Source organism: Pseudopodoces humilis, chromosome 24, assembly GCF_049639895.1.
Source record: "Pseudopodoces humilis isolate 2021_Gansu_Grassland_sample_001 chromosome 24, ASM4963989v1, whole genome shotgun sequence".
Lineage (NCBI taxonomy): Eukaryota > Metazoa > Chordata > Aves > Passeriformes > Paridae > Pseudopodoces > Pseudopodoces humilis.
In genome coordinates this window covers 4121113-4133917 of record NC_142223.1, presented here as the reverse complement: position 1 = coordinate 4133917, position 12805 = coordinate 4121113, and the positions used below count along the sequence as shown (strand labels likewise).

General features: G+C 42.9%; 1 protein-coding gene across 1 annotated transcript; it reads right to left on the bottom strand.

Moving 5' to 3' along the window:
- Positions 1 to 338: 338 nt before the first annotated feature.
- CEP104 (centrosomal protein 104) lies at positions 339 to 12805 on the bottom strand. The gene is made up of 21 exons (XM_014257244.2): positions 12516 to 12805; positions 11808 to 11981; positions 11390 to 11528; positions 10739 to 10804; positions 10288 to 10364; positions 9978 to 10146; positions 9563 to 9721; positions 8743 to 8973; positions 8329 to 8532; positions 7667 to 7834; positions 6941 to 7114; positions 6414 to 6590; positions 5771 to 5977; positions 5190 to 5306; positions 4754 to 4790; positions 4594 to 4675; positions 3871 to 3979; positions 3460 to 3598; positions 2700 to 2767; positions 2374 to 2464; positions 339 to 1209 (listed from the first exon to the last, which is right to left on the bottom strand). Exons 1-21 carry the CDS (start codon positions 12626 to 12628, stop codon positions 1076 to 1078), a joined length of 2835 nt encoding a protein of 944 aa, XP_014112719.2. The 5' UTR covers positions 12629 to 12805; the 3' UTR covers positions 339 to 1075.

The following is a 12805-nucleotide window of genomic DNA, read 5'->3' as shown; positions in this document are numbered from 1 at the left end:
TTGAAATCCAAGCACACTGCTGTACCTTGAAAACCCATAAGCTGGTAGGCAGACTGCAGGCAAACTAGAAAAACTGTATTACAAAATCAGCTCTGTATATACAAAACAACGCCACAAAGTCACTCCATGGGAGCAAAAAAAACCCCAAATTTCCCCTCATATTATCATGATCACTCATTCTCGTGCCCATGGTACCAATTCCACACTGGAAAGCAACAGCTGGAACATTACAGGTAGAGATGTGAGAATTGCTGCTTTGGTACAAAGCTTCATGCCTTGGGTCTTAATAGACTTTGTCTCTCTGAAGTTGTTAAAGATGTACTCCGGTCTATAGATGGTTATTTTAATCAATATCTAAATAGAGAAGCTCAGTATTTGAGCTGAAAGTGCACTAAAGCAGACAAAAAGGTCTAAATTTACTAATTCAAGCTCTTCAAGGCCCAACCAAGATTATTTTTTTCATTTCTGTAAGGGGCCATTTGTTGGGGATACAGACTTGGAGGGTTTAGTTGAACCCTCCTGCCAAGTGGGCTCATAAGGCACTTGGTGCACAGTGAGAGAGGCAACAATGAACTGTTACCTCCTGCAGAGTGGCACAGCACAAGAAAACATCCAACCAGTCCTCTGGCTTTTCCATTTGGTGCTAATTCCTGGAATTGAGCAGTGCTTTGGGTATAGCCCTGCTGCCTTTAGAACCCTAAATCTGACATACACATGAGGCCAGGCTTCCCCCAGGCGTGGCTCCTGTTCCTCAAGCACCTCACAGGACCCAGGGAAGAGACTTCTCTCCCCTGACCTAATTAATGTGCTTGAACCCATTAAATTACAGACATGGGATTGGAAAAGAGAGCACAGTTATCTGTAAAAATAATGGTTTTGTTTTAAAACATTTTGTATTTCCAACATGAGCATTCCTAGGAGCAAAGCGCAGTGCTGCAGTGACAGCCATGGGGATCACACCAGGCACTGCTCAAGGCTAAAAGCAGTCCACACAAAAGATGATACAAGTAGCCCACAATTTTTAAATAGCTCTGAACAGCCAGTTATTCAGACAAAGGAAGAAATACTTGTCCTGTCATCGCTTTGAGTATGTTTTGCCACTGCTTTTATTTGGGCCCTCTCGGGTTCTGATCTTGCTTCCTATTGAAGGAGGTTGAATTTTTGCCCCTGAAGGACCCGGTTTCCTTAAATAGTGGCCACCCACTTTGGCTGCAAAGACAAAAACAGATCATTATTGCAAGCACATCTAGTCCCAGGAATAAATTTAATCCACCATTTTGATTCCCAAAATCTGTTAAATCTGAATGACTGAAGCAACCAGAAGCTGGCAGGCATTGAGCCTCATCATGTTCCACATCAGCAGTGCTCAGACTGAATGGTCAGGGCTTCTTTCCTATCTCTAGGAAATAGCTCTCGAATCAGAGCTTACCCAGGCAGGATTTGCTTTTGGTTTCAATTCTAAGCAGCAGTAAATTAACAACTGACTGGCATCTCGTTAGCCAGTACAAACAGCAAAGCTGAGGACAGACAGGACTGTGGGTCCAGTTTAACACAAATAATGCTGAGTTTAACCCTATGATTCACTTAGGTCAGCTGGAATGGCAAATTCCACAGCTCATTCCAGGTTCCTGGAATAGTGACACGCAGATATGAGCAGAGCACAGCTCAGAGTGGGTGAACTCTGAATACACAGATGACTAAAATACTCCAAAGAGTCAGAAGGAGGAAAAGTTTGGGTGTTACAGACCAAAAGTTCCAGTGCTGTAGGCAGTTTGTTTAACTTCTGTGTTCTGGAAATAAAAGGATTTTCCATGTTCTTCATAAGGCAACTGTTGAAAAAAACCACCACCTGACATCATCAATGTCTCTCTGATGGTGAAAAAGCTGCACAATGATAAATCTGTCAGGTTCCTGAGTCTGGACTGGAACGGAAAAGCAGTGCACAGCACTCACTGTTCAGTTTACCCTGTAATTAGGATCAGATTAGCAACCTTTGATTGGACGCTAAAAGCTCAATCAGGCTCTGGTTCCCTGTGTCAGCGTTCAGGAGCTTTCCAGAACACTGTTCAGCTGATTGTTCTATTCATGGTCACCTTGTTTGCTAAAAAAAAACCCTGAACTGATCAACTTATCAAATCTGCCAGTTTTCTCCACCAGCTGAGCTTGTGTCCTCCTTTTAACATGATCATTATTGCATGATTTTGGGAATTTGCTCCCCAAGCAAACTGCTCCAGCACAAGAACTGTCACTTAGATCACCCCAATGCAAACCACCAGTTGCACAGACCCAGATCTTGGGAGATTAAACACTCTCCTTAAGCAAAGGCAACACAGTAAAAAGCATAAATGTTATTATCATTAATTAATGTCTTACCAGGCTGCACCACAATGGTTTTGTTCATGGGGGATGTCCTCCGCTGGTTCATTTTACAGCCATCTCTGCCCATCAGGTGAGATCTCCAGGCCTGAAGTGAATTACAAAGAACTGATAATACAACTCCAGCAAATTTAGTCAATATCACATGGGCAAAATGATAATTGTGTACAGACTTTATATCAACAGCACTTTAATCTGCTTTTTTAAAAGCAGATTGCTATGAAATGGAAATTAATATCTCCATTATTTTAATATACCTTGAGAGGTCTATCACATTAAAACAACCTGTAACAACATCTGCCCAATGTGAAGGGTGGCCTCACCTCCTCTCCAGGGGGAAAGTTGTCATGGCACAAAGGGCAGTGGTTTGCCGTATTTTCTGGTCTGGCAGCTGAAATAATGTAAGAATTGCAAAGAAAGACTAATTTCAGACACAAGAAGAGAATCTGCATAGCAAGTGCATAAAACTACCCCATGTCTAACCCAGTTCCTGCCATGTTATCATTAACTGCTCCCAGAGAAGTCCTGTGTTTAAATCATCTTCATCAAAACAAGATCAAAAGGAGTCTCAGAATCCAGAATCACATGGATTGGAAGGAACCTTAAAGATCATCCAGTTCCCCCTTATCCCATCATTCCAGACTCTTGCACATAGCCTCTCTCCACTTGTAGTCCCTTCAGTCCCTAATGGAAGGCCACAATTAGGTCACCCCAAAGCCTTTTCTTCTCCAGGCAATCCCAGCTCTCTCGGCCTTTCCCCATAGCAGAGGTGACCCATCCCTCTGATCAACTTGGTGCCTCCTCTGAACCTATTCCAACAGGTCCATGTCCTTTCTGTGCTGGGATACTGCTTAATCTACAGGGATATGGAAGAGACTTTCCAGTCTTTTCACTCACCCTCCCCACACACATTCACAGAGGCCAAGCACTGGAAAACTCAGGTATTTATCCCAAATTTATTCCCTTCTGAGAATTTACTTAGATCCCTAAGTCCAAAGCACAAGCAGCCTGAATTGCCAAAGATCCTTGGTGTTTAAAAGTCCGAACCTCTGATATTCCACTTTCCTGTTTGGAGCTACTCACGATTGCAAACCCTGCTCTTTATGTGTCTGGGCAGCACGTCCCTGGGCACGGCCTCTCTGCAGCGTGGGCACCTCCCAAAGCTGTCCCTTTGGTCACAGTCGATCAGCAGGTGCTCCGTCAGGCTGGAGATCTCCAGCATCTGCAACACAGCCAGCAAGATTTGTGCTGAGCAAACAGGGATGGGATTAAAAAACCATCAGTTTAGCCTCACCTTCCAAAATGACAAAGGGACAATTCAATTTCAGTCCACTTATTAACTCATTTTCTAATCCTGCTCTTTTTCAAAAGCACCACCCAAATCACACAGGTGCATTCAGAATTCACCTGCCCAAGTGTTAAATATCTTGCAACACCTCTAAGCCAGAATAACAACAGTCCATGACTTAGTAGCTCTGGGAAGTTCAGGCTGACCTGTTTGCAGTGCTCACATCGGGTCAACATGGGGCAATGCTTCCAGTAATGCAGATCCAACCCTTCCTCTGTGAAGGATTCATTCCTTTCACCACAAAAAATACACAAGCTGGGAAAAAAAAAAGCAAATGTCAGTGACATCAGAGAGAAACGGATGAGCCCTGCTCCTTCTGTTCCAAGCTGTTCTCAAGAACGGCCAGTATCTTGAAAAGTTTCTTTTCCCTGTGTAGAGATGAGCTTAGGATGAGGCAGGTACTAGATTGTAGGGTATTAACTGTAGGGTAAATACAATTATAGAACATTTCTTCTTATAGAATGATTAATTCCACAGAAGCTCTGAGAGCAGCCCACCAAAACTGACTTACCTGGCTCCAGAATTTCCAAGGGCTTCTTCTATGCCCTCCTCCTCTGACACCCAGCAAAGCCACACCACATTTTTCCCTTATTTCACACTGGCAGCTGAGCATTAAACTGTGGCTATTTCTTATCCCACAAGCAAATACTCAGAAAAAAAAGTACAAAGTCACACCATCCAAGAACTTAAAAAAAAAAAAGCACCTAGGATTGCCTAGTGATAATTCCGAATCTGTTAGAAGAGATTTTAGTCTTTATTGTTTCACTGCTGAGGGTATTAGCTTTGATTTACTGGAAAAACGTTATTACTGTTAGGAGCTCACAGGTGACACCAAGGGCTTAAGGTGATTAGAGGCTCATCTCACTTACTTATCCAGGTAATTTGCAACAGAGGAAAGTTCCTCCTGAATCTTTGCTGCTGTAACCCGGGGGCCTTCATATTCCTGGTAACCTGTAAGAAGAGAACTATTAAACCAAGATCACATTTTAACTCACCTACATTTCTTAACTCTTATTTGAAACTACCTACCTTGACCCTCTGTCTTCTGAAAATCAGATTCTTTCTCCTATTGAACAAAGAAATTTAACTCAGAAATTTGCCTTCCAGAGAGAAAGGGAACACACTACATTCTGACTTCTGTGTGGAATTTAAAATTTAGAAGCAGAGCCAACACACTACAACATTTGTGCTTCTGGTTCTATGGCAAATCTCTTGTATTAAGGTATTATTTTATATTATAAAAGTATTATTATATTGTTATATTATAATAAAGAATCCAAATTTTATGTTATGTTAGGAAAAACAACACCCAGATTTTAAGCTGGACTGCTGAGGAGAAAAGTCACCCAGTGTATGTCTGGAGTTTCTCACTCTTTTTAATGAGACAACACCAATGTTCATTATCTAAGTCCATGATATCCAAGAAGCAAAGGATTAAATCAACCTTAAACTGAAACATGCTCACCTCTTCAGCTTCAACCTCTGCTTGTAACTCTAACTTTAAAGCTGCTGGGTGACCTTTTAGAACTTTCATTTCTTCCTTTTTCTGTTTCTCTGCTTCTGTTGCTGCTTTTCTCTGTGCCTAGCAGGAAATACTCTGTCAGTTCCAAAAGCTCTGGAACCATCCCTCATACACAAGAGATAGCAAAACACATTAGCACAGAACTCATGGTTCATACAGGACACGAAATGTCCTGCTTGGTTAAGTGATGGGTGTGATACAGTGACACCTCCCTCTTCCCAAATTCCTCTGCACTACCTGAAAGGAACACACAGCAAAGCCATTGGGCTTATTGTTCCTAAGGATTGACAGTAGAAAATAGCATTTGTGTTTTCCAAACTGCTTGTCCATCTCAGTATTCCTTGTTGGCTTTATTCCCAAGAGTGAGTATAGGGAACACACTCAGCATTCCACACTAAGGAACATTAACCACACACCTGAAGACACTCTGCTACCTGTGCAGACTCCAGCCATGAACTCAGGATACTACTCAGCCAAATGCCATGTCTGAAGTGGCCCTGTATGTTCTGCCTCTCATTACCTACCCTCAGTTCAGTTTCAGAAGATTTCCCATCGATTTTGGCAAACCCCTCAAAGAGAGTTTTGTAGCGCATGGTCTTGCGGGCGTTGGCATCGTCCGGTGGGAGATATTCCAGCACAGCTGCCCTGTGCTCCCTGTACATGGCAAAGATGATCCGCAGTACCACCTCACGCACCTCATGAGCCCTGTGCTCCAGAGCTCCTGTGGCAAACTGGAAATAATTATAAAAAAATTATGTCTCTATTTTCTTGCATTTTTAAGGATTTATTAGTTTTATTAGATATTATTAGTCCAAGACTCTCCTGCAGCAAAAAAAATCTTCCTACAAGACACGTTTTTGCAAACACTTATTAACCCATTGGCTCTTTTTTCCAGATATTAACATCTCGCTTCATAGAATCCCAGAATGGTTTGGGTTGAAAGGGATCTTGAAGTCCATCTCATTCCACCCCATACCATGGGCAGGGACACTTCCTACTAGACCTTCCTACTTGGTCCAAGACCTGTCCGACCTGGTCTAAAATTACCAGCACTGTTGATTAGGGGAATACACCTTTTCAGGAATTCTCAAGCACACCAAAAAAGCCAGGCAAGCCCCCAGAAAACCATCAGAAAATCCTGCATGTGCTGTAACCTCGACCTCTTACCTTCATGACATTGTTGATAGTAAACCCAGAGTTTTCAGTCCCCATGGCTCGCAAGAGAGATTCCACCAATTCCACATGACTCATTGCCAGGTGTGTTGGGGAGTTTGGTTTTAATGTTTTAACCAGGTGGACTGGAATAATCTGGAGAGGTCTTACTTCAGGGCACAGTGCCATTTCCTAGAAACACACAGACTCAGTGAGTACACAGATGCTGGATGAGGATAATGACATGTCTCTAAAAAGCAGAGTTTTCTCATCTCTGTAGGTCACTTGAAGCAGAGAACACAAGAGTCACACCTGCAGCAGCAGCAGGTACCCCCAGACTGCTCCAGGTGACCCTGATTTGGCAGGGGGTTGGACTGGATGATCTCCACAGGGCCCTTCCAACCCCACCTATTCTGTGATAAGTTGTGATAAGATTCTGTGGTAAGCTGTAACACTTCACAGCAGCCAAGCCTGGTCTCACAGTCCACTCTGATCAGGTGTTTCTCACCTATGAGCTCCCTAATTTGAAGGGAAACACCCACCTGGATGAAGGTTGAAGCCAGAAGACGAAGACGGGATGAAGAGTCTCCTGTTCTAGAGAGCAAATGTGGCAGGGTTTTTTCCACACAATGAGAAGTTTCTAGCTTTCCTAGTTTGTGTTTTGGTACATATTGGGTAATGATCATTTTTAGAAGTTTCAGGGAAGCCTGAAAAACCTAAGTTAAAAAGAAAAAGGAAGCACTGAGAAAAAATAACACAAAGACCCCTGTTTTCAGACAGTAGAGTAAAACCTATTCTTAGTCAGGAATAACAGTAACACCCTATAATGGAAGCTTCTTCAGACAACTGTCTTCCAGAAAACCTGTTGCTAGGACTTTGGTAAAAAGCTTCAGAAATCGTTTCATAAAGAGTACCAGCTCAGTTTTCTTCTTCTAATATAAGGTTTATTTGATGCCCAAGCATCCTTCAGCTAAGTGTAGTCCCTTGAGCTGGAAACTAGAAGTTAATTCATTGCTGTATTTCAACTTTAACGAAGAAAAAGAATCAACCTAACTGCACATTTACTGCATCAGCTCATGGCTCAGCCCAGGGCAGCGTTTTTCCATCTGTTCAATGCCAGACATTGCCCAATTGTTTTGGGAGTTATGAGGGGATTTGTTTTGATTTTGGATTTATTTAGCAGTAGATTTATCAACTATTTGTTCCAACTCTCGGTTCTGCAATTTCGGCTGCCAGTCCACTGGAGCATCAAACCTATCCCAACTTACTGAAGACACAGTGTCTTTGATGGCCCTCCTCACAAGGAAAACAGCAGCCCTCAGCATGTTCCTTAAATCCTCCTTTGGAGTGTCCACTGACACTTCCATCAGCTTCTTGTACACAGTCAGTAAAGCGTCCTCTCGACATGACCAAGTTCTGGAATACGCTCCTGAAACCTGAGCACAGAACAAGTCTATCTCTTAAAAGATCCCTACAGGTATTTCAATACATATTTAACAGTTATATAGAGAAACAGCCTCAAAGAACATGAATTGAAGCATGAAATCCCCAGGTGTTCCCCACAGGAATCTGGCTTTATTAAAAGCACACATTTTGAAGTGAGATGAGTGAAATGGGATTAACAGGTCAGGCTCACGGAGCCCTTCCAGGCACAGTGAGGATTTCTCTCCCTGCAAAAGAAAGTGGCAAGTTATGGGTATTCTAGGTTCACACCCTAAAGCAGTCTGGTGGATCCTGTCTGTTTATCAGCACATCACATAATCGATCATCAAAGCTACAGATTTGCTGAAATGCTGTAAACAGGCATCCATAGAGCCAAGGTCAAATTTTAAGCTCAGGTTTCAAAACAGCAGCTCTGAGCACATAAAAACCCTCTCAACACAGAGCACTGTAACCCATAGGTTTGTTTTACTGGGTTTTGGGCTCTTACCAAAGTCTCTCCAAAAACTTCCACAACAGGGCTGGCTTCCCTCAGTGCCTTTTTTGTGAGCAGTTCAGGCTCCTCAGTATTGCCAGTCCTTGGAGTATCACCCATGCCCTCTTCAGTCACCTCTGGCTCAAGGCAGGCAACAGCTTCATCCACCTGCTTGCAGATGGTTGGGAGAGGTCTCTCATCATAAGGTAAAAATTCAGCCTAGCAGAAAAGACAAAATTTGTTGTTCTGGAAATGACTTAGATGTAAAGTGGTTTTATCACTAATTGGATTCACCTCAGTGCAATTTTCTCCCATCAAAGCAGCATCATTCCCCAGTTAACCATGAGAATAACCACATTATTTGGAAGGCTGGACATCAGATTGTTTACTCTGACAGGTTTCTGTAGTAACAGAGGGAACACTACTCACATTTTCCTTGGAAAACGCTTCCTTGGAGGTTGTGGGCTGAGTCCGAGGAGAAAGAGGGGACTGGGAGGGAGCAACAAGCTCAGAAGAAGTGGGATCCACCAACTGCTCTTCCAGCACAGGCTCTGCCCTCCAGGGCTCTCCTTGGGGTGGGTCTGTGGGCTCAGGAGGGGAGCTCTGGGGGCTCTCAGTGCTACTCACAGATCCCAAAGGCAACTCAGGTGGCTTTTGGATCTGAGAAAGGGAAAAAGATTTTTACAGCAAGGCTAAAAATGTGTGCTACAATCAGTCAGTACATCTACAGCCCTGTCAATGGGCTTCTGGGGATTTCAAGTAAACATTGAATCTGGCTCACAGGTGTGTCATCATTCCCACTGGATGCAGCTTTATGAAACAGTCAGAAAATAATTCTGTGTGGGGAAAGACTATAAAACCTCGTGTTCTGAGAACATTACATGACTGTATGTATATAAAAAATCACATGGAATCTGTATTATTAGCCTTGATACCAGCCTAAGCCTCCTCTAACCCTCCAAAATACGAGAAAGTACCTTATTCATCTGCATCAGGTAGTCTTGAAATTATGCAAAACTTTCAGAATTCTAATGCCATTTTCTTGAGACCTCAACATTGTAACAGGATTTATGGAGAACTAAACACATTCATAAAACAACACATTGAGAGTCTTAGGTTGGAGAAATCCACAATCCAAACAGAAAACTGAAATCTTCAGTAAATCTCGAAATTTCCATTAACCTGTGAATGAAGTTTGGTTGCTCTGCCATTTCTATTTAGAACACTCTGCTGGACTAACAGCACCCACCAGCAGCTTTGTATCCAGGAGGTCGTGCAGGTCCAGCTGCTGGTACACCTTTAGCCTGTACTCATCCATCTGCTCCTTCTTTTTCTTGGCAAGGTCATAATCCTCCTTTTCTACAGCGTAACGCTTCTCCACCTCGTACCGGCCGAGTCTCTCCCCCACCTAGGATTGGTACAAATCACCTTGAAATCATCTTACTGAACACTTCTTGGAATCACTTTACTGAGCATTTCTTGGAATCATCTTACTCTACTTGTTTCATTGCTTCTAGCCAAATTACTCAATCAAGCTATCTGATTTTAAAATTATTCTTTTGGGAAATATATGGAAAATCATTACAATTCCATGCAAACACCAAGGCCCTGATGGGCCACTGGAGCTCTGCTCCACTTAGGTATCAAAGATATTCCAATAACACCTTCTGCAAGTCTGCAATGGCCTGTTTGAGCTTCTTGGCATGGTCGTAGTACTCGAGACACACAGCTTCACGCTTCTTCTCATCCAGCCTCCGGATTATCTGAGCCACTTCTGGGTCCTGGTACATGTCAAAGGCCAGATCATCCAGAGGTGAAATGGAGTCACGTTTCCTGAAGGCATAAAATGAATAAAGCAAACCACAATAAGGTAGGCTTCTCTTTTCATTAGCAGGGAATCAACAAAACACAGATCAACAACTGCTTTACACCAAGTAGAGGTTTTGCCAGGGTGTATGCAAAGAACATCCTTACCCAAGGTAAGTTCCATCTAAGGCAGGGTCATCCAATTTAATTCCCAAGTAGTGATCTATCAGCTTCTCTCTGGAAGGCTTTGGAAAGGTGGGGGAAAAACATCTTAATGCACATGCCACAACAGCAGGTGTGTGCTCAAGACAGAATTCTGACATCAGCTCTGCAACACAGAGCGCTTGAGTTTTGGGGCACATTGAAGCAAGAGAACCTGGAGATGCTGAAAATGAAAACATCCCAACTAATTTTATTTTAACTTTTCTATTCCCATATTAGGCTCAACTTTCTTGCTTCAAGATAACATTAAAAATAAATTAGTGCTACACAGGTCTGCTAAAGCACAGAACTGGCACAAAAAAAAGTTCATCCCATTACTCCAGGAAGTAACTTGTACTTTTTTCTGTACTTGAAGAAATGGAGCATCAGTAAAAGGAGAGGGATGCTTTGGACTTACACTGCTCATGCTGTCATTGCCATAGTCTTCTGGATCCCCGATGATGTTGACAGCTACCAGGGCAACCTGCAGAAATTCACAGAAAATTAAATGTGTAAGCTCATTCCTCTTTTCTTGGAACAAAAACGACAGGGCCTGTGGTCAAGAGTGCGATATGGAAGCAGAGAGAAGCAGAGTGCTAAATGTGCTTCCCTGCTCCATTGAAAATGTATCACCAAACCTACAACCCCATTGTGCTGAAATGAGTGCCAGCAGAACTGAGGCAGGTGTTTGTGTGTCTGTACCATGGTGGCTGTGCAACATCTTCACTTAATGCCACAACAGGTCCAAAACACTCAGAGTCCCTTGGGACCCCAAAGCTGCTCTCAGAGGGAGTTCTTTGTCCTCAACACAGACCCTGCTGTGTGGGCTAAACCACAGCAAGAGTGACAGAATGTGCCCTCGACTCTGCTCTGGATGAGGTGCACCCACCTGATCCAAACTCACTTCTAGTCTGTTATTCATGTTTTTGTGCTTTAAAATGAACTAAAATAAACACAGGGGCTTTCAACCAACATTTTTTGCTTCTACAAATCAAGGGAGCAGATTTCTGTGCCTGCTCTTTACTACAGAAGTGTCACCTAGGTTACCAGGTAAGGACTTCTAACTCACCTGCCCATACAAGTTGTATTTATTGACATAATTTTTATGGAAAATCAGCTTGAGGTACTGGCCAACTGCATCCATGTACACAGATTTCAACTCTCGAGCTCTGAAATCAGTCTTCTCATTGTCTGAGAGCGGGACATAACTGGGAAGGAAAACATAACACATGAGCAGATGATACATCCAAACACACAGGTGGATTTCTGACCCTCAGGTTTAAAACTCCCTCATAACTGAAACAAAATGTGCTGTCAGCTGGCAAGGCAATTCACCTGCATCTCCAGCTTTGTCACAGATATAAAACAAATCAGGATCTCTCAGCTGCTCACACAGCATGTCCACATCACACACAACCCATAGTATTATTTTCCCCTGAAGCTTTTCTGGTTAAGACAATAAACTGATCCAGAATTTTCTGTCTCACCCAAGTCTCTGAAACCTCTCTGACTGATACGGAGCAAAGTATTCAGGCAGACTTTCACTGATGTAGAATTCAATTTTGCTTGCAATCATGTACTGGTGAGCAAGCAGCTGCAGCTTCCGGATCCGACACCTCTCCACCAACTGCAGGATGATTTCCTGGGGGTACTGACAGAGCCTGAAAGAGACACAGTTTCTGAATTCAATCATCTTTTTAATGTGGACTTCACTTCCAACTTAAGCAACATTTAATTATGGAACTTCCAAGTTATTAATTGTAAGCAAACATTACAAATATTGTAAGAATCCCAGGAGTAGAGTGGAAACACTTTTCCTTTCCCTTCCCTTTACTGCATGCATGTGTTCAGGTATGTCCTGCACACATTTAGAAGATGTGCTGAGTCAAATGGATTTTTCATATTAAGCCAGAGCAATTGCAAACTCCAAAACTGCCAAGAACAAAACCAGTTTTCATCTTCATTTTCCAGGACTTTATTCAAATACAATGCAGTGCCTTTAGGCATTAAGCAAGGTGGTTTTTTCCCCCGGATGAGGGTTTCATGGGATTAAAGTAACTTTTTTTTGCTTTATCAGTTTGTTTTTTTGGTTTACGATACTGCAAACTGCTCTGACCATGCACGGTACATCTGCCACTCGTTTTAAACTTGGCGCTTCAGAAATTCAGTGCTCCAAGACCATCCCCTCACAGTACCTGGGCGATCGCCACCCATTCACTGTCGGTGCGTGAACCATCAGCTCCCGAGCACTGAACCCATCCTCATGTCCCGACGAACTGACCACAGTGAAACCGATCTTGTGTGGCATCCTGGGGAGCTGAGCTAGTCACAGCCACAGCCTTCAAGCTTAAACTCATGCCTGGAAGGATGACAAAAATCCACTAAGGCACTACTGTTAAAGAATTGCATTCTGTGGTCTGTCAAGTCAGTAAATGATGAGAGCAAATATATATTCCCTTTAATTAACATTGGCACCATGAACGTT